The sequence below is a fragment of the Mustela putorius genome, unplaced genomic scaffold (assembly GCF_011764305.1).
Source record: "Mustela putorius furo isolate JIRA1106 unplaced genomic scaffold, ASM1176430v1.1 tig00003863_pilon_pilon_pilon, whole genome shotgun sequence".
NCBI classification, from domain to species: Eukaryota; Metazoa; Chordata; class Mammalia; order Carnivora; family Mustelidae; genus Mustela; species Mustela putorius.
In genome coordinates this window covers 15,488,450-15,509,942 of record NW_025422015.1, presented here as the reverse complement: position 1 = coordinate 15,509,942, position 21,493 = coordinate 15,488,450, and the positions used below count along the sequence as shown (strand labels likewise).

General features: G+C 40.7%; 1 protein-coding gene across 6 annotated transcripts in view; it reads right to left on the bottom strand.

Annotated features, from left to right (window-relative positions):
• REPS1 (RALBP1 associated Eps domain containing 1) overlaps positions 1–20,245 on the bottom strand; it is an 82,071-nt gene extending 61,826 nt beyond the window's left edge. For 2 of the 6 annotated variants that reach the window (XM_004740310.3, XM_004740313.3), the window contains exon 1: positions 19,873–20,239. In XM_004740310.3, the coding sequence (XP_004740367.1) occupies positions 19,873–20,025 (153 nt within the window). In that variant the 5' untranslated portion in view covers positions 20,026–20,239. Of the gene's footprint in view, positions 1–19,872 lie in introns of all 6 variants that reach the window. The other 4 variants (XM_045066308.1, XM_004740311.3, XM_045066307.1 and 1 more) reach the window with 4 other exon arrangements.
• Between the last annotated feature and the right edge of the window lie 1,248 nt (positions 20,246–21,493).

The following is a 21,493-nucleotide window of genomic DNA, read 5'->3' as shown; positions in this document are numbered from 1 at the left end:
GCATATAGGAATACCTCATCAAAATGTTCTCTGAAGCACTCCATACAGTGTTCAAAGTACATAGTGGACCCTGGGAAGCACACAAAGTTCTAACATACATTCCGCCCCCCCCCCCAACCCGCCAACAAAGGAACTTCTGACCTAGTTGTAAACACAACACACGATTGAAAAAGATAAGCCATGATATAAGGCTGTAATTTTATACCTCAGAATGGCTGGTGTCTTGAATACAAAGTTTTGTAATCAAATGGAGCTGGATTTGAATCCCAGTTCCTGTTGAGCACATAACCTCTGAAGGCCACAGGTTTCTCAGCTATAAAACAGAAATAACATCTGTCCTCTAAGTTTAAAATTAATCATACGCCAAAAAGCTCAACATCTGGCTCATAATGGATGCTACATAATTAGGACTTGATACTGTAAGAATTACAGAGGGATTACTACTGGTTGAAAAGTATTATTGGGTGGGGGCGGGGGCGGTGGTGATCTGGACCTTAAAGAATGCACAGGTTTTTTGCTAAATCTAAACAAGGTGGGCATTCTAATTTCAGGGGGCCGGGGGTGGGGTGGGAGCAGTGCAACAACAGGTCAAAGCAGAGATTACAGTAGTGGCTAGGCAGCAAACTGGACAGAACTCAACAGTGAGGGCTCTGAATGTGACTAATTTTTACGGAGCATTTTGAAGAGTGTCATATAATGTTTTAGAAATTCACTTATGTACTCTTTAACAATTACAGAAAAGCTAGTTGAGATTCAGGAGGCTACTGCAGTAGTTAAGAAATAAGCTGGTAAGAGCTTAGATGGGTAATGCAAAAGGTAGAAAAAAATGATCCGCTGACATCTTTCAAAGAAAATCTGAAGGATCTCACACGTTGGACATAAGGAAAAGGAGTAAAACCTAATTCTGAAACAAGAGAAAGAGGCACGGTATGAAGAGAGGATGCTAAAGACATATAATAACAGAATAATTCAGGATCATGGTGAGCAGGGAAAAAAAAAGAGAATACCCACCAAGAAGTAATTCAGTGTCAATTGCAAGGGAAATGGTAAAAGAGAGTAAGAACCCTCTCTTTTTTTTTTTTTAAGATTTTATTTATTTATTTGACAGACAAAGATCACAAGTAGGCAGAGAGGCAGGCAGAGAGAGAGGAGGAAGCAGGCTCCCTGCTGAGCAGAGAGCGCAGATGTGGGACTCAATCCCAGGACCCTGAGATCATGATCTCAGCCGAAGGCAGAGGCTTTAAAACCCACTGAGCCACCCAGGTGCCCCAAGATCCCTCTCTTAAAAACAAAAAAAGAATATCCTTCTTTAAAAGGGAGAGTGGGGGTAATATGAAAGTTAGGTTACTAGTGGTTAAGAAGAGTATACAGGCAGTAGAGAAGAATCTGGGTCATTTGTTACTTGGCAGTAAAAGGAAGAAAAATAGGGAAGGCAGCTCCATGGGTGTGCAGGGTCAAATGAATAGAGGAAGCCAAAAAAAGAGCACTATGTAGAAAATAGCCTTGATACAATTAGTAACTATGACAATACCACTCTGGCCATTTGTTACATGCAAATGAGAAACATGACATTTGGATTCACTCTAGAATCAAGTCTTAGGGGGAATTTGCAGAGAAGTGATGAGGAAAGTAAGAGGTTTCTTTCTCCAAGGTTCAAAACCATGGGCAGTAACAGAAGAGCTGACCACAAATTCCCTTCCTCTGGCGATTAAATCCTTAGCTTTTTGCAGAGAGGCAGAGAAAACAGTAGGCCCTGATGTTTCAAAGGTTTCCCATGAGCAATTTCTCTTATTCCTATGAGATTTATACAGACCACGACAAACAGTGTAACCTGTCATTCTGACGTGGCACAAGTCTTAGTGGTCTGTGCTAAGGAATGTGCTATCAGTGTGTGATGCTGTGTATGCCTCGAGCCCTCATCTTTAGGTGGGTCTGTGGTCTTCCACCTTCAGCCAGGTACACTGAACTTGACTGAAGTTGTGCTTTATTCCACTTTATAAAAGCAAGTATATGTTGTAGTGCCAAGATACCCAGATTCTACCATAATTTCTTTACCTGCCCACCAATTCCTAGTTTTGTTTCTCGGTAAACTTCTTATAGTCACTCTGCTATAAAAAAAGAAATGGGGGGAGGGAGGGGAAGGTTGTGAAAGGGATGAAGGGAACTGGCAATGTTGGTCAGCAAAGCACCAATGTCAGAGCTCAGAGAATTCTGTGCTATTTGTTCCTGTTCTTGCCACCTCCTCCTCTTCTCTTCTCATGCCCAGAATGTTGGCTGGGGTAGGCAGAGAGAGTACCCATAGTGCTGGCAGAGGAACATCCAAGGCTTCAAGCTTCACCACCCCCACTTTTTACTTCCCTGCGTGAGGAGTCCAGACTTGCCTTAATTCATCATCCCAATCACGTCTATGAAAGCACAGCAATAAGCAGGGCAAAGCAACTGCCTTACCCGAAAAAGCTGGCTATGTTTTCTAAACATCCACTATGTGCTTTTGCTGCTCTAAAATATCATGAGATCACGAAATAAAAGAAACCTGAATTTTATTCAGTTTGCTTACAATACTGTCGGGATGTAAATCTATTGGAAAAGCAGTTAAACAATGACATAAATGAGCAAAGAGCAAGCTAGTGCGAAACACATACAAAAGTATGGGTAGGAAATCCATATTCAACCCAAATTCAAGTCTCAGATTGAGGGTGAGGTTGTTCAAATTAGATTTCCAAATCTACAAAAGTTAATTCATGTTCTGAAAAAGAGGGAGGATGGAAGTTAGGGGAGGGTACTGCAGATAAAGAAAGTAGCACGATGAGAGGATACTGATACAGAACAAGTAACTGAGAAACAGAAAACAGATTTGTTTGGATTCACTCTAGAATCAAGTCTTAGGGGGAATTTGCAGAGAAGTGATGAGGAAAGTAAGAGGTTTCTTTCTCCAAGGTTCAAAACCATGGGCAGTAACAGAAGAGCTGACCACAAATTCCCTTCCTCTGGCGATTAAATCCTTAGCTTTTTGCAGAGAGGCAGAGAAAACAGTAGGCCCTGATGTTTCAAAGGTTTCCCATGAGCAATTTCTCTTATTCCTATGAGATTTATACAGACCACGACAAACAGTGTAACCTGTCATTTGAACCTTTCTCCAAGGTTTCTCCACACAGTCCATGGTAAGAGAATAATCAGAAACAAGACTGCGAAATGTGGGGGTGAGTTGGTAGGTAACCTGAAGGCTGGTAGACAGGAATACACAGATTTGATAGGTCTGTTGCTGGGCCAGACATTTTATGAGAATGCTATACTTTACCTCCCGAAGTGTCAACTAAATTAAATTAGAAACTACTGACCTATTTCCTTATTTAGATTGTCTACCACTTCCGGTTTATTGTCAAATTCAAAAATTAGAAATTTTACCTCTGAAGGACAGAGAAACGTGTAAGTTTACTTCTAAAGTGAACCATGATCATCTTTACAAATTAAGAGAAATGCCTTAAGTTGAGGTACAGTGCCTTAAAGAAAAGTTATTAATATGCGTGCTCACTTTATCTGATTTGACTCACCTGAACAACTTCAAAAGTATTAACTAGCATACTCAGTGTAATTCAAAGAACTGAGCAACCCAGGCATCCTTATTGTTTGCAATTTTTAAAGTAGTATGGTAAAATCATGACATTAGGCTAGGACGCATCAATGTACTGATGACAAATAAAGGCCTGAAGTGCCAATTAACTAGTGCAGGAGGTTTCGGATGCCTATCATGAACAGGGATGTGAGGGAAACAAATAAGGATAAATTAATATTTGCTCTCAAGTTGCTTGCCACTTATCAAGCAAAAGATATACACATGAACAGGAGGCTGTATACAAGTTGTATGCAAATGCAAACATATAGAACAGTGTAGGAAAACTATAGGAGGATTATCTTGTTGGGATGATTAGGGAAAATTAAGAAGCAGGATGTCAAATTAAAGCAAAACAAAACAAAGCAGCAGTAGTATATTAAAAAGTTTCTGAATTATTATTGCAAATATGTCTCTAGTTCCATGGAAGACAATAGAGCATTACAGAGATGTTCTTGATGACTCAGATTACTTAGGTAAGTATTATATTATGTTTGGGATAAAGATTATAAGGGAGGGGCACCTGGGTGGCTCAGTGGGTTAAGCCGCTGCCTTCGGCTCAGGTCATAATCTCAGGGTCCTGGGATCGAGTCCCACATCGGGCTCTCTGCTCAGCAGGGAGCCTGCTTCCCTCTCTCTCTCTCTCTGCCTGCCTCTCTGTCTACTTGTGATTTCTGTCTGTCAAATAAATAAATAAAATCTTTAAAAAAAAAAAAAGATTATAAGGGAAACCAAAGGACTTTAAATGATGAGTTAGTTTGGGGCACCTGGGTGGCTCAGCCGGTTAAGGTTGCTGCCTTCAGCTCAGGTCATGCTCCCAGAGTCCTGGGATCGGGTCCCGCATCAGGCTCCCTGCTCCACAGAGAGCCTGCTCCCTCTGCCTGCCGCACTGCCTACTTGTGCTCTCTATCTTTCTGTCAAATAAGTAAATAAACAAATACATCTTTTTAAAAAATGAGTTAGTTTGCATATTATCTCAATATAGAAATGAACTCATCATGAAAAGGATTTGTTCTGGATACCAAGGAAGAATAAATAAAATCTCAGTAACAACGTGGAGAATGTACAAGAAAAATCCAGTCAGAGTTAACCAAAAGTCTAAATCAAAAAATATTTTTGAAAGTAATAAACAAACTTGTCAGCAAGTAATCCGACTCCCACTCTTAGACCTCCGTGAAACCCAATACTAACTTTTGTAGCATGTGACAGACTACTCTTTTCCATGACACCCTCTTTTATTTCCTTGCTCCTTTGCTCATTTCCCTCCAAAGCCCTAAGCAGCTACGTCAGGCTTCCTCATTACCTTTCTTGTACTCTATAAAGTCATCCTGGCTGATCTTTTTCATATCTATGGCATAAGCCACTGCTTCTGTTTTAAGGAGATCCAAACCATGTTTTCATGAACTTTCTCCCAAGTTTCAGTCCTCTGGAGCTAATAAGCAGGACCTCAAAAAAGTGAGATGAATGAACGTTACCCAGATTTCCTAGAGATCTTGACTAACTTTGCTTTAGCAAATAAAACAATTACGATGTTCTTTGTTTTTATATAAATGTTTCACGTAAAAATCATTTTGAATTGTATCCCTTTATTTTTTAAAAAATTTTTATTTATTTGAGATGAGAGAAAGAGAGCACAGAGGGAATAGCAGGCAGGCACAAGGAGAAGCAGGCTCCCCGATGATCAAGGAACCCGATGCGGAACTTCATCCCAGGACCCTACGATCTGACCTGAGCCGAAGACAGACTCTTAACTGACTGAGCCACCCAGGCATCCCATATCCCTTTATTTAATAAAATTATTAATAAACTTAGCAGACTACTAAAAATAATCAGTTATCTAAATAAATGTAGCATAAGAACCTATTTTTAAGTTTTATTTGCAAAATATTTGAAGACATCTGCCTGAAGGACATAGGCAAAGAGGACTTGCAGCTGTTAGATTCTGAATGGACTCACACTACTAGGGGCCGACTGCAAGCATGTATGGGCCTCTCAACATGGTCTTTTATGTAAAAGTCAAGTAATTTCAAAGAAGAAATGTGGGGATTTAGAGTATTTTAGATATGTTAGAAGTCAAAGACATGAACATGGAAGTGGGATAATAAGTATTAATTATATAATACTTAGAAAGTAGAACATAGTGCTTACAAACAGGACTACTTAAATCTTAACTACCATTTACTAGCTGTGTGATCTTGGAGAAGTTACTTACCCTTTCCGTGTCTTCATTTTAAAAACAGGGATTATAAACTGTACCCACATTGAGAATTAAATGAATTAATACTAGTAAAGGGGGTGAAAGAGTAGCTGGCATATAGTCGGCACTACACAACAGTATGTGTTATATTGTTATTATTTTATTATTATTATAGTATTAAAGTTAGTGATAAGCAAAAATACTTCCGAAAAAAAAAATAAATTTATGCTCGCTCATTCAATAAATATTCATTCAACAAATATTTATCCAAAAATGTGTCTGGGATACGATCATGAACTCAACAGGAACAGTTACCCTGTTAGAGTGTTGGAGCTTAGGAGAAAAGATTTAAGTTTACCAGAAGGGCAGGAGCCAGGTCTCTTTCACTCAGCTGTAAACACTCAGTGCCATGGATGCATACACTGGTGTTTAACAGTGGTTCCTGAATTAATGAATAATGTTATTATAGAATATTAAATAGGAAAAATATATATTTTGAATATACAGTGAGCAGGATTCAATAGTACCATCCTCTAAATGGTATAGCAATGCTACAGCTACAGGGTTACTGACCTTCAAGGAATTTGTTCACAAATCTTTACGAATTCGTTAATTCTAGAGTAACATAAAATCATACATTTTCTTATTAATGAAATGGGAATAACAATACCTGACAGGCTTATTATAAGGATTAAATGAGATCCTGTGTTAAACAAGAACCACTAAGCTGCAATGAGATGTTGATGGCAACTTGTAGGCTTGACTATTCTAGTTCCAAGAGTCACTCCTCAGCTAAGATGCAATCACACTATGTATGGATGACTGTGGGGACTGCCTGCAAATAGCTAGCAAACCCCTTAAATTAAACATGCAAATGCTTCTGGGTTTAACATCCAAGGTTCAACTTTTTGGAGGCTATCCTAATTTCAGGGAAGTGTTATACTTCCACATCCACCTTGCCTTGCTAATGGTCTCAAGAATATTTCAAAAAAACTCTGAGGTCTTAAGTGAAAATATCTAAATCTCTATGACAACACTGCAATTTACCACTGACCGTGAAAGCACATTTCAAATATAATGAAGTCTGCAATCTTCATTGTTAGTGAATGGCCTCATTCAGAAACCACCATCAAGTCTGCACAAGCTTTAAGGCTACCCAGCTATTACTTACTCTCAAGCTTTGAAATCCCCACGGAATCTTGCTAACACAGATGGACTGAGCATGGCATCTCACTGAGCACATCCAAAATTCAGCACAATGTCTCCCCACAAAACTATAGAATCCTCCTCACTTCTCTATTTCTGTTAATGGTTATCACCATTCTATAAGCTACATAAATCCTAAAATCATCCTTTATTATCGTTTTTGGTGGTACACTGCATTTCAGGAGGACAAATCCTCTAATTCCGTAGTAAAAGGGTGAAACAAATGGCATTACTGATAGGATCAAAGGATTGGGGGGCAGTTATTATTAACTTCACACAACAAAAATAATAAAAGATATAAATCTAGGCTTAGAAGAAATATGGAGAGATTTTTGCTATTAAAGCCAAGATCCTATAAATTTTGAGTATTCTCATAAAGCAGAGCTTGTCTGCATGAAACTTATTTGATCACCCTCTAGGAACCAGGTACCTTTGCTGCATGTTTACACTTCACTTTGGTATTATGAAAACTTCTGATATTATCTGGTATTATCCTCAGTCTACAAATGAGGAAATGGGAGTCTTCAAGAGAGGTTAAGTTACTTGTTCAGGGTAAGAGAGTTAATAAGTACCAAGTAGAGATTCAAATCTAGAATCGTCACATTCCTATTTTGACTATACTGTACTCAATACTTGTTGACATAGAATATTGTAAGGGTGTTACAATTAAATATTTTTCTATGAAATACAATTAAGTGCCCTAAAAAATACAAATTCTTTTTTTTTTTTTTTTTTTTTAAGACAGGGAGAGAGAGAAGAAGGGGGAGGGGCAGACAGAAGGAGAGGGAGAATCTTAAGCAGGCTGCAAGCCCAACAGAGGCTGAAGTGCGGGCTCTATCCTATAAGCCTGAGATCATGGCCTGAGCCGAAATCAAGAACCAGATGCTTACCAACTGAGCCACCCAGGTGCTCCAAATATGAACTCTTCTAAATCAACTATTAAAAAATACAGTATCAATTAACACTTGAGTTTAAACAAACCTCTGATCCTTCTAGTCATAAATGAGACATGAAGAAAAATCAGTAATACTTAGTTTCTGGCCAACAATTTCTCTTTTCAAGGATCTAGAGATATCTATTTCTACACACAACATTTGACATAATTATCCATGGACAAGAAGCAGTAATCACTCTAAGAACAGTATTTTTAGCTATTTTTCATCCAACACAGTATATCATACGATTGTGAGGATTGAGTCTCATATCTACTTATGCAAACTCAGCCTGGATACAAAAATTCAGAAACACAAAGACACCAAATCAGCGCTTCAAAGTAACATTAAAAGCTTTTAGCCAGTGGAACACCTGGGTGCTCAGTCTCTTAAGCATCTGCTCAGGTCATGATCCCAGGGTGCTGGATTGAGTTTCACATCAGGCTCCTTGCTCAGCGGGGTGACTGCTTCTCCCTCTGCCAACTGTTCCCCCTGCCTGTGCTCTCACTCTCTCTTCGACAAATAAATAAAGTCTTTAAAAAAAAAAAAGATTTTAGCCTACTAAAAGATTCATGACACTGACAGTGATTATTTATTTTATTTATTTTTAAGATTGATTTATTTGAGAGCAAGCGAGCAAGAGGGGGATGCCTGGGTGGCTCAGTTGGTTGTGCATCTGCATTTGGCTTGGGTCATGATCCCAGAGTCCTGGGATAGAGCCCCCTGCTCAGGAGGGAGTCTGCTTCTCCTTCTGTCTCTCCCCTCGCTTTAAAATCTTAAAAAGAAAGAGAGAGAAACAGGAAGAGAACATGCATGTGCACACATGCAGGGAAGGGACTGTGAGGGGCAGGGGGAAAAGAAGAGAAAATCTTAACCCGAGTCGGCACTGAGCTCCAGACCGAGTCAGGACTCCATCCCAGGACACTGAGATTATGGCCTGAGTGGAGACCAAGAGTCCCAACAGTGATTATTTTAATAGAAGACAACCGGAAGTAGTGTTTCCTGTAGATTAAAACTACTATTTGATTAAATTACGACTTAGAAAGTACTATTATCTCAAACTCAGATTATTTTGGAGCATTGTTTCTGCGATTTTCCAAAAAATTAGGATATCTGAATTAAGTGTCTATAAATTCAGCATACCACTCACAGCCAACAGAAACTGCTTTTAACTTAAATTCAATTAGCCAAAATACAGTATATCATTAGTTTCAGATGTAGTGTTCAATAATTCATCAGTTGCATTTAACACCCAGTGCTCATCACATCATGTGAAACCTTAATTCATTCGAAGTCACAACTTTTTCAGCCCCTTCTAAACCTATTAAATAATGTACAAAGTAAAAAATCCAGTACATATAAGGCAGGCAGAGCCAGCACACAGAAAACAGTGAATAAATGTAAGCCAGAATTATTATTCCAATACTGGTGCTGATACTGAGGTTTTTTTTGGATTAGAACGGTATTTTGCAGACAGTAGATGGTCCTTTATTCTCATCCTACCTTCACATCCTCCAAGGTGACTACTTCATACATTTCCCTCACCCTGCAAAACTGTTTTCAAAAAATTTTGCAGTTTTGAGGTATACTTTATATACCATAAAATCTAACCATGGTTAAGTGCATGATTCACTGAATTTTAAGAAAATTCATGGAGTCGTGCATCATCATCACAATCCAATGTGAGAACTTTACCATCACCCCAAACATTTTCCTCCAGTGTTTCCACTCCTACCCTGACCTTAGGTAACCACTATTCTGTATAGGCACATATTCTTTTGTATCTGGCTTCTATCACTTACCATGTTTTTGACATCAATCTTTGCTGTAGTATTTTGTAATTTGTTCCTTTTTTTTTCCCACAGAATCATGTTTCACTATATGGATATACCATGTTTTGTTTACCCATTCATCATATGATGGGCAGCTAGACTGCTTTCCAATTTTTGACTGCTGTGAATAAGGCTGCTAACAGACATTTACAATTCTTCATTTGTAGACATTTTCATTTCTTTTGGGTAGATCCCTTTGAGTGGAACTGCTAATTCATATGATAAGCTTACATGTAACTTTTTAAGAAACAGCCAAACTGCTTTCCAAAATGGCTATACCTTTTACATTTCCAAGAGCAGTGCAGAAGGGTTCCAGTTTCTCCACAATACCATGTAATGTCAGTCTTTTTAATTATAGTCATTCTGGTGGGTGTGATAGCATCATTGTGGTTTAATCTGAATTTCCTTAATGACTAATGATGTTGAACACCTTTTCATATGCTTATTGGCCATTTACATGATCTCCTTTGGTGAAATATCCATTAAAATCTTTTGCTCATTTTTATTGTTTTTTTCCCCTTTATTATGGGTTGTAAAATTTCTATATATATATATATATATATATATATATATATATATTCTAGATTAAAGACCTTTACAGTGTTTGTAATATGCAACTACTTTCTGCCAATCTGTGGCTTGTCTTTTTACTTTCTTAAGTAACCTCTGAGGTGCTAAAGTTTTTAAACATTTTAATGAAGTCTAATTTGTCAGTATTTTCTTTTATGATTCATGCTTTTGGTGTCATCTAAGAACTCTGCCTAACACAAGGTCATAAAGATTTTCTCTAATGTCTCCTAGAATTTACAGTTTTAGATTTTATAATTATGTCTATGATCTATTCTGAAAAAATTTTTGTGTATGGTGTGAAGTATATACAACAGTATGTCCAAGTCCATTTTTTTTAAACATAAAGATATCTAATTGTCCGAGTACCATTTGTTGAAAAGACTATACTTCCCTCATTAAACTGTCCTGGCACTTTTTAAATAACCAGGTAATCATAAATAAGGGTTAATTTCTGGACTCTCATTTCTGTTCTATTAATTTTTGTGCTTAGTCTTTTTAAAAAATTTTTCTGATGGGCAACAGTTTTTTTTAAAAAATATTTTTATTTCTTTTTCAGACAGAGGGAGAGAGAGAGAGGCAGACAGAGGGAGATGCTGGCTCCCCACTGAACAGGGAGCCAGATGCAGGACTGGATCCCAGGACCCTGGGACTATGACAGAAGCCAAAGGCAGACACTAACTGACCTAGCCACCCAAGTGTCCCTCATGCTTATTAGTCTTATTCCAACCATACTGTCTTGATTACTGTAGATTACAGTAAATTTTAAAATTAGGTAGGGCAAATCTCCTATTTTATTTGTTTTCAAAATTGTTTCAGCTACTCTGGGTCCTTTGTATTTCCTTATAAATTTTAGGCTCTGCTTTACAACTTCTACAAAAATATCTAGTAGGATTTTAATAGGGATTCTACTGTATCTACAGTTAAGTTTGGGGACAACTGCCATCTTAACGACATCAATCTTCCAACCTATGAACACAGACTGTGTCCCCATTTATTTATTTACAGATTTATTTATTTATTTGAGAGAGAGAAAGCAAGAGCAGGAGGGCAGAGGGAGAGGGAGAGATACTCTCAAACACATTCCGCAATCAGCATCAAGCACAATGTGGGGCTTCATCTCCCAGGCCTGAGATTGGGAACTGTGCTGAAACCATAAACTGGATACTTAACCAAGAGTGCCACCCAGACACTCCTTCTTATTTATTTAAATCTTTAGTATCTCTTAGTAATGTCTGTAGTATAAAAGTTTTGGTGCTTTTCTAAAAGAGATTTTATTTTTAAGTAATCTCTATATTCATTGTGGGGCTCGAACTTACAACCCAGAGATCAAGAGTTGCATGCTCTACCGAGTCATCCAGGTGCCTCATCTTTTGTTAAATTTGTTCCTAAATATTATTCTTTTTGATGCTACTGTAAATAGATTTTTTTGTTACTTTCATATTCAGACTGTTCCCACTACTAAACTGTTAACCTTGCCTGAGTTTGTAAAAAAAAAAAAAAAAAAAGTAGAAACTATAAGGCTAGACTGTCCTAATTTTCCTCTACTGAACCTATGTACTTACTTAGTTCTATATCCATGCTCTTCCTCCTCCTCCCCTTTCAAAATTGAGGAAGGGATCCCTCTTCTGTTAAGACCATCCTGTATAGTCAGGATTCAGAACAATCTTGCTTTTTCAATACTCTCTCTCATCTTCCTTTCTTCCCTTGTTAATCTTAACAACTGAAATCATGCTGCAGTATTTTTAATACTCAAAAAAGTAACAAAAAGAGAATTCCTTTATATCCTCATATACCTCCAGCTTCTACCCCTTGTCTATTTTCTTCCATCTGCAAACTTCTTTAAAAAGCTATCTACACACCCTATCCCTAATTCCTGGGCCATCCGGTTTCCCTTAAGTCACTCTAATCTGGCCTCTACCAGTCCACGAAACTGGCTCATCAGTTACTGATGACCTTTAGACTACCAAACCAACAGCCATATTTCTGCCCACATCTTCTCCACCTCTGGGCCAAACTCAATACAGTTAACTATTCTTTACTTGAAATACTCACATTACTTAGGATCCATGACATAATCCAATATACATCCCTAATTTCCCTACAACCGCTCTGTCCTTCTTAGCTTCCTTTCTAGAGGCCTTCCAGTTCCCCCAACTTAGAAATGCACTGCACTCCTCAGGTTCTACTTCTAGTCAATCCTTCTTCCCTCTCTATAGTCTCTTGCTTCTTGTCCTCCCTGATTTCATCTATTTTCATGGCTTTTAAGTATCACTAATAATATATTGGTAATCTTGAAACTGACATCTCCAAGCCAAATATCTCTGATCCTCTCTGAGAACCTATGACCAAAAAAAACAAACAAAAAAACTTCTGAATTTACCATTACCTCTCCACCAAAAAACAAAACAAAACAAAAAACCCTCTCTTCTATCCATTCGATAATGGTGACTTCCAGCAGTATCTCTTGAGCTCTCCCTTCTCTCTCTCCCTTATGCTCCATACCCAATCCATTATCATGTCCTCCTAGTTATGTTGCCTCAAAAAATCTGAAATATGTCCTCTCCTCTCAATCCCATTGCCACTTCACTAATCTAAGACATCATCATCTCCTATCTGAGTTACTGCATATCCACTGCCAATCTGTCTGTCCCGTATTCTCTTCTCTACATAGCAGGGTAATCTTTAAAAAAAAGTAATTCAGATGATGCTACTCTCTTACTAAAAACTCTTCATAATTTCATACCCAAACTCCTCATTGCTGTGTACAAGGCCCTGCAGTATGTAGTCTCTACCATGTCCATGCACCCCCATCAAGGTGCTCCAGCTTCTCATTTCCCCAGGCACATTAAGCCCTTCAAGCTTCAGGCCCTTCACGTGCTTTCCCTCTCTGTGAAACATCTCATTCTCTCTCCCTTATCTCTGTCCATGTCTCCTCAGAGGAACCTTCCCTTAGAACTAAGTAGGTCCCTGGCGTGTGCAATGATTTTATATTAACTACACACAGTTCTTTTAACATCAACATTAATGTTAACATTAACATAATCCATGAAGGCAGGAAAGATTTCTGAGTTTTTACCACTGCTGTAGACATACACCCCTGGATAAAAATACACACACACACACACACACACACACACACATACACACACAAACAGGTGTATATTAAATAGTGGCCATCAAGAAGTAGTCATGAAAATACACAAAACTGACTTAAGAAAGATGTTACATTTAGCACTTCACAGGTCCGCTCTTCTTCAAAACTTTAATATAGAGGTTCATGGGATGTGCTTGACTAAACTGGGGGAAGGCTAGCAACCTCCAATTAAAGGCACAATTTTGTGAACTGTTTTCTAAGCAGATGTCTAGTATGTGCACCAGAAATTCAAAGGAAACTGCAATCCAAAAACATCAGAAGATAAATAATCTAATAAATGGCTTCATCATTTAACAAGGTAGACTCAAATTCAACAAGAAGTCAGTTCTTGAAATAAAGATACAATATTTTGGGGGGATGCCTGGTTGGCTCAGTCAGTTAAATGTATGCCTTCAGCTCAGATCATGATCCTGGAGTCCGAGGACTGGACCCCACCTAGGCTCCCTGTGCAGTGGGGAGTCTGTTTCTGCCTCTCCTTCTGTCCCCCCAACCCCACCTTGTGTTCTCTGTCTTGTCCTCCCAAATAAATAAATAAAATCTTAAAATATATATATAGTATTTTTTTAAGACCTAAGTCCTATAATTTACTAAATCTCAATGAAACTTAGTATACGGTATGAACTTAAAAAAAGATTTCTGAGCCAAAGTTATTATGTCCTGATTTTTATGTCATGCCTATATATACAACCCACCAGACATGGATTCTTTATATAGAAGTAAAGGAGGGAAAAGATGAATGAAGATATAAATCTATCACAGGAAAGGCTATAGAAAATGAAACATGTATGAAGGAAAAGGAGAAATGTCAAGTCTTATCACCCATTTCAAATTTTCACTGGCCAAACAGCTGAAGAATTAGGAACCACGGACCTTACAACCCTTTAATTAGTTCCTGCTCCTGTGTGTGTGCGCATCTGTGTATATACACACATGTATATATACACATATAGTCACTTCAGCATTCCAGGCTGAGACTGTCTTCAAAAGAATGTAACAAATCAATGTGTTAAAACCATGGAGCAACTAATTTCAAGACTGTGTTCTGTTCTTAAAGGTGTGGCTGGCAAGAAGGGCCATTTTGACACTACAGCACAAGGGCCATTTTGACACTGTAACACCTTTGGAAAACCCAATCCAATCACTTCAGGCTGTGAGAAGAAAAATCCAAGACATTAAGTGATCTGTTCAAGGTCACAAGGCTAGCTAAAGACAGGACCAGAATTTGCCTCCCATGTTTAGTGCTCCTTATTACCAGCCTCTCTCTTACAGCTCCATCAAAATCCTAAGCATGAGCTCCCCAAATACTGAGACTCTAACTCTGGACTATTAATTTAAAAGACTAAAACTAGCATAATATGATATAGGAAAAATAAATTTAAAAAGTAAATATGACACTACAAAAAGCCATTAAGTAGGACTTCTCTCACTAACAGTATGCTGTTTTTCAATCATGTACAGAAAGTGTCTGATTAAAGGCAAGATTTTTGTAATTTGTTATAATTATTTTAGTGATTCAGAAATTACAAATAAGAAATCACTACCCCAAAATAACAAACCTGACATTTACTTGTATTACCTTTATAACTTTCAATGAACAAATGAAGCTCTGCTTCCCTATTTTAATATTATCACTAATGAGTAGATCTTATAATCGAACAAAATTAGAAAGACAAAATGGTTTCTATTTCACTGTTGTCATTTTTCACCCATTAAATTAATGTGTTATTCAAATATTCTACCAAGATGTTGTTCAACACAAATGACCTTAAAGATTTTTTGAGCTTCATGAATAGGGGTACATTGGTTATAACCTTCAACGAAAGAACTGTTAGTACTAGAACCTTTTATCAAGCTATTATGCACTCAAAGTCTATATGAAGTTTTAAAATATTTCCCCAAATGGAGGATTTAAGTAAAAGCTAAGAAAACATACTCATTAATGTAGTAGCATACCTTCCATAATCTTAAAAAAATAAATTACTTCTGATTTTTAAGTCAATAAATATTTATTCTTTGCTCAGCAAAGGGCAAAATTCCTCATGATTAAATTCTATGAACCAAATTTTTCTCCACCCAGTCCTGTTCCCCTCTGCTGTGGAGCACAATTCTATAAAGCTTTAGTTCATTCACTTTGTCTATTGACACACTGTCGCCAAAACAAACCTTCACACTCAGCACCAGTCTTACTCTACTATTCCAAAACCAGTGTAATGAATATACTTCAAAATGTCTGACAGTTGTAACGTAAACTGTATCTCTATGCACAGGATACCAACTACAAGATCTTCTTCCTATTTCTCTTAAGTGGCTGTGTCTCAAGACAGCATCATACATATAACTATTCACTATGCAAAGAGGAAATCCATACATAACTCAAAATCAAACAATCTTAAATCTCTGCTCTTCAGAAGAACTATGGGTAAACCAATCACATGAACAGTGAAAGGAAAAAGCTGAAAGGTAGCAAGGAATAATGGTAAAGGAGAGATGCTTTATTCACTAACAAATTATTTAACTTCTCTGCCTATCACATTCCTGTTAATAAATAAAAAATAATACCCACTTCACTGGTTCTTGTAAGGATCAAATGAGTTCTTGCATGAAAATGACTTGCCCAGTAAAAGGCACATAACACACACTCAATAAATGCCAGCTCCTTCCTCCTTCAGTCCTCAGCCCTCTGTTCTTTGTTCTCTATCCTCATTCCCCCAGATGACTCAGCCTTCTCATGATTTTTATTAACAAATGCTGAAAACTACTACATTAATCAAAGCCCTGATGTGTACACGCATGCTCACAGTGTAAGCAGCTGTCTGGCCCCTAACCCTGAGATACCTGGGTCAGAAAGGCAGAGGAAGATGCCCAAATACCTGAATTTCACTGTAAGAACAAGTACTCAGTGTGGACAAATGTCCACGAGTTTCCAACTATCTCCTAGAGACTTCCACCACCACCTCAAAAGGCGGGAAATCAAAGTCACCAGAATCTTTTTAAAAATCGGGCTCTCTTTCTGCCCCTTTTCTAAGTGGTGAGTAGTGTCCAAGAGAGTCCAATCCTTGCTCTATTCTTCCCTCTAAGCATCACCCAGGCCATCAAGCCTACCTAATTTCTAGCCTCATTTTCAGTCCCACTGTTACCACCAGAGTCCAGGTGAGGATTTCTCAATCTCAGGACCACTGGCTAACATCTGGGCCCAGATACACCTTTGTTGTGGGGGCTCTCCTTGCACTGTAGGATGTCTTTCAGCATCACTGGCCTCTCTCCCCTAGATGCCAGTAGAACTGCTCCCTCCCTGCAAGTTATGACAACCAGAAAGGTCTCCAGACAGTGCCAAATGCCTCCGGGGAGACAAAATCATCCTCCCCACAATGTCCCCCACTCCTGCATTTGAGCACCATGACCCAGTTCCTCACCACTTCATAAATGCAACAGAGAATGGATCCCCAAATTCATCTCCAGCTTCTTCCCTCTAACTCCAGTTGCACTGATCTCCTGAAAGTCTTGTAAAGCACGGCTTTTATGAGTCACTTCTCTTAAACTACACCTCCCTGTTACCTTTACAATTAGTTCAAAGCTCTCCACCCAGCCTTGATAATCTGGCCTCAATTCAACACTATCCAACAAAGCACCTCACAGAGTGTCTACCCAGCAGCCCTTCAGTAACTCAGACCTGTTCATCCAGATCTGTTTCCTATTCTACAGCTGTCACCTGGGTCTGGATGCCCATTACCTTGCAACTGTTGGAGACCACTGCACGAGCCTCCTTCCGCTGACTCTACCTTTCCTCACTTTAGGTCAAAAACCAACAAGTTTCCACTGCCTACTGAAATATGAAATCTTCTGCGTGTTCTTTAGGGTCTTTCTTAATATAATATGGTCTCTTTCTAATTCTATGTTCCATTATCCCTAAGACACACTCCAGCTTCAGCAAACCTATCTGCTACTCCTTGAAAAGGCTCCTACACTTTCTACCTTCCGTCATGTTTTCTGTCGGGAAGTCCTCCATTCCACTGCCCTCACTCCACACTAATTTAAAGTCCCATCTCAATTAAGTCAAAGACACTTTCCTGATCATACCTCCTTCAAACCTCTCCTACATATTCACATGGTATTTTATGTTACACGTGTGTATCCGGGTAGTTTACAAGGTCCTTGAGAGATTCTCACTCCTCTTTCCATGTCCTGCAAATGCCTAGCCCAGTTAAGTAGTTGACTCAATACACTCAAGTTGACCCGAATGTTCCTCACTTAGAAAGCAACAGGCGGCTATGTTTTCAGACAATCCCAAACACGCTTAAGAGAACTAAATCCATAGTCCCCTTTTGTCTCACATTTTATGTCTTAGGCAGATTTTTAAGTAAACTGCCTTCAAGATACCCAAAATACTATTTAGTATATAATACTCTAAGAGTTTTGTTTCAGGGAGGTACTAAAGCTTCTAACTCGTAACTGAATTCTGAATATTTATGCTATTTAAGCCCTTTCTTTATATTGAAAGGCAACCAGAATTTATTTTCAAATGTTAACAAAACTGAGCAAAATGTAAAAATAACTTGATTAAACATATGTCAAGCAAAGGTTAATTAATACTGATTTGTCTATCCTAAATAATATGCTAAAATTCCAAAAATCTTCTGGCACCATTTAAAAAAGTAATAAAGACTCAGTTTATTTCAGCTCCTCTCCACCCCAAAAACATAAAGGAACTAAAACTTGAAAAGTTTCGCCTTAATTTTAGTTCCTAAATGACTTGAAAGTATGTTTTTCAATTGCCAGGAAAAAGGGCAATAGCATTAATGTGCATGTCCTGACCAGACCTCTAAAAGTCTAACTCCAAAGCCATATGAGGTAAGCAAGGGACCCCACGCAGTCACCACCATTCTTAGCTGGGGTCAGCAAACTACAGGCCCAGTTTCATGCACCCTTGAGGTAAGAATGGTTTTTCCATTTTTAAAGGGTTGCAAAAACAAAAACAAAGAATACTGGAGAGACACTGTGGCCAGCGAAGTTTAAAACATTTAATCTCTGTCCCTTTACAGTAGCACAAAAATTTGAATCTCCCACAGGTTAGTATCTAAGACACCCAACTTCTCCTCCCAAGTTTTTAAAAAACCAATATAAAACATTCAAGATTATGCAAAAGGGCAGAACTCATTCAACTAAGTCATAGTTAATGCACAGGCAAGTTCTAAAGCAGAGAGACTTTTGTGGACATTTTTATACTTCCAGAATTTTTGTTAGAAGGAACCTGCCTGACTCTCACTCTTTAAATGACCACATCTGCACTTTAAGAGTGGAAGTGCCTGGCCCAAAGTCCCACTGGGTGAACAAGAAAATGGGGTCAAAGACCCGGGCCTCAAAGCTCCTGATTTAGTGCTCTCTGCAGTATACTACATTATACCCATGCATATGGCTCTAAGTTTTGGAGATGTGGGTAAGTGGCTTGGATCATCATAAAAATGAAAGCTTAAAATCTGTTCCTAATATGCTGTTTAGATAGACTAGCAACCATGAATCATTAAACAGAGTAACAACAATGTTCACTACATATATTAGATAAGAACTTCTAGGAAACCTCCTTTTTAAAAAACAGATGTGATAGACAAAGCTCAAAATTTACTCTGCTTGGTCCTCTAGGGCTACAGATCGGATTTAGGCAAATATGCACGTTTGAGTTCCAGCTGCTCAATACTTCTCTCCCAACCCGAATCCACAAGTTCCACCAAATGTTACCGAATGGCAATGGAAAACTGTCCAGTTTACATCAGCCACACTAACTACAAGTTCTTTCCATACATATCTACTTGCAAACTACTCAAATTTTTGATCTCCCCCAAGAATTCAGCTTCCTTAAGAAAACGGCTTCTTTGTGACGTCTGCTGGCTAATTCAAGAATTAAAAAAAAAAAATTTTACCTATACCGGTAACTTTACTACTCTGCAGGAACCGAAGAGTCCTGTTCTACACACCAGGATCTAGGATTCAAAGACATGGTCACAATCCAAGATCCTTCATCTGAAGTTGCTCTTCCAATGCCGAAAAACACATTCTGAGGGGCAGCCGAGAGACGATGGACTTGGTCTCTTCAGATTTAATACACAGACCTCCGCCCCCCACAACCCCCACCATGTCCCTGCGTGACTTTTGTCCTCTAACAGCGACCCCTCCCCCTCGACCGCGGCGCGAGTCTGGGCCGCCCGAGCACCTGCGGCCCCAGCCCGGGGGTACAAGCCCACAGCCGGCGCTGCTGGAAACGGCGCCCACCCCCCACCCCCGGAGGCGGACGGCCCGAGGCCGGAGCCGCCGGGAAGCGAGCGGTCGGCGTCCGGCAGAGCCCAGGACGCGTCCGGAGGCGAGGGCGGCGGCGTTACCTGGAGGACCACGTCGTTGGGCAGCTGCGCGGCCCGGAATAGCTCCAGCACCCGCCCGTTGGCCGCCACCTTCTTGGTGCTCTCGATGTCGCAGTAGGAGAAGAGATCCGAGTAGTATTTCTGCTCCGCATCGCTCAGCGTTAAGCCTTCCATCTTCGCCTCCGGCTCACGGCCGCCCCGCCCCGCATGCAAGACCTGGGACCCGGCCCCACGACCCCGGGACAGCGGGGGCTGCGCGCGGCCCGGCCTCCTCCTGGCCCCGCGAAGCCGCGGGGAGCCCCAACCCCGGCCTCACGCGCGCTGGGGGCGCCCGAGCAACAGGGCCCGGAGGTCGCGAGGAGGGGGCCCGGCGGGGCTCGGCGCGGCGCCGCCGCCTGCGAGGCCCCGCGCAGTCCCGGGCTCGGCGCGGCGCGCGGCTCGGGCTCGGGCTCCGGCTCGGAGGCCGAGGGGAGGGCGCGGGCAAGGAGGCGGGGGCCGCGGCGGCGCGAGGCAGGGGCGGACTCCGCCACCGCTCCCGCCGCGGGTTCGAGTCTCCCCGGCTCCCCGCAGCGTCCCCCACCCCACAAGACTTCCCGCCTCGGCTTCCCCTTCCGTCCACGCCCCCGCAGCGGCGGCACTTCCCGGAAAGTTGTGGGGCTGCGAGTCTAAAGTTTCGGGGGCTCTGAGCGGAGCGTGGCCGCCGCTCCGCCTCCCTCCGCCGCCATTTACTGCGCCCCGGCCCGGCCCCCGACGCGCCCGCACCAACACTGACAGCGGCGGCCGCGCTCCAGACCCGGATGTGAGGCCGGGAGGAGAGAGCGCGAGAGGGAGAGAAACACCCACCGGGCTGGCTCGGCCGCTCCCGGGAGAGGGGGGCCGCAGCGCCCCCTGGTGGCCGGAGCCCCGCGGCGGAAGGCCGGGCGGCCCCCCGAGCCCGGGGTGGGGGGTGGGGGGGGCGGAGGGCGAGGAGGAGCTGAGACCCCGGGGACGCGAGGACTAGGGGCCCACAGCAGCAGCTCCTTAACACCAAGGTAACTTACATACCCGTTGCTGTTTCGATTGTTTCGAAGCTTCTGACACTAAAGGTTTAATAAACATTCATGGAAAGAGGAACATTGTTCAGGTTATTGCTATTGTATCTGTTTGTACCTTCTAGATGTCAGATGTTACTGAGAATAAATGCAATGTTTCTGTGTGCTCCAAAGAGCTATGAAGATTCAGTCTATCTGGGAACTCTCATACTGACACTAACTAACATTAAGGCTTAACTCCCACTCTTGTTCCAAAACATGTCGACCTGAGAAACAAAATTTGCTGAATAGAGAGAAAAACTGGCAAAGTTTTCTTCTATGTAAAAGGTCGTTCCGGCCACCGGGAACTTAGAGCCACAGATATATACCATCAACTTTGTAACCTGGTGTGGGCCCTGGGCTGACCTCAGGGGCTCCTAGCCCCTCAATTTCTTCCTTCTCAAAAATCATGCACTGTTCTGATCGGCACCCACCTGAGAGGGGAGAGTCGTTAAAATAGCTCAAGTAGAAGAGTTTATACTTAGCAAGTAGGAATTATTTCAAAAACAGTGCTAAGGCTCTTTGTTGCACAGATTTTTTTCGATTTTGGTTTTTATTTTATCTTCGGCGTG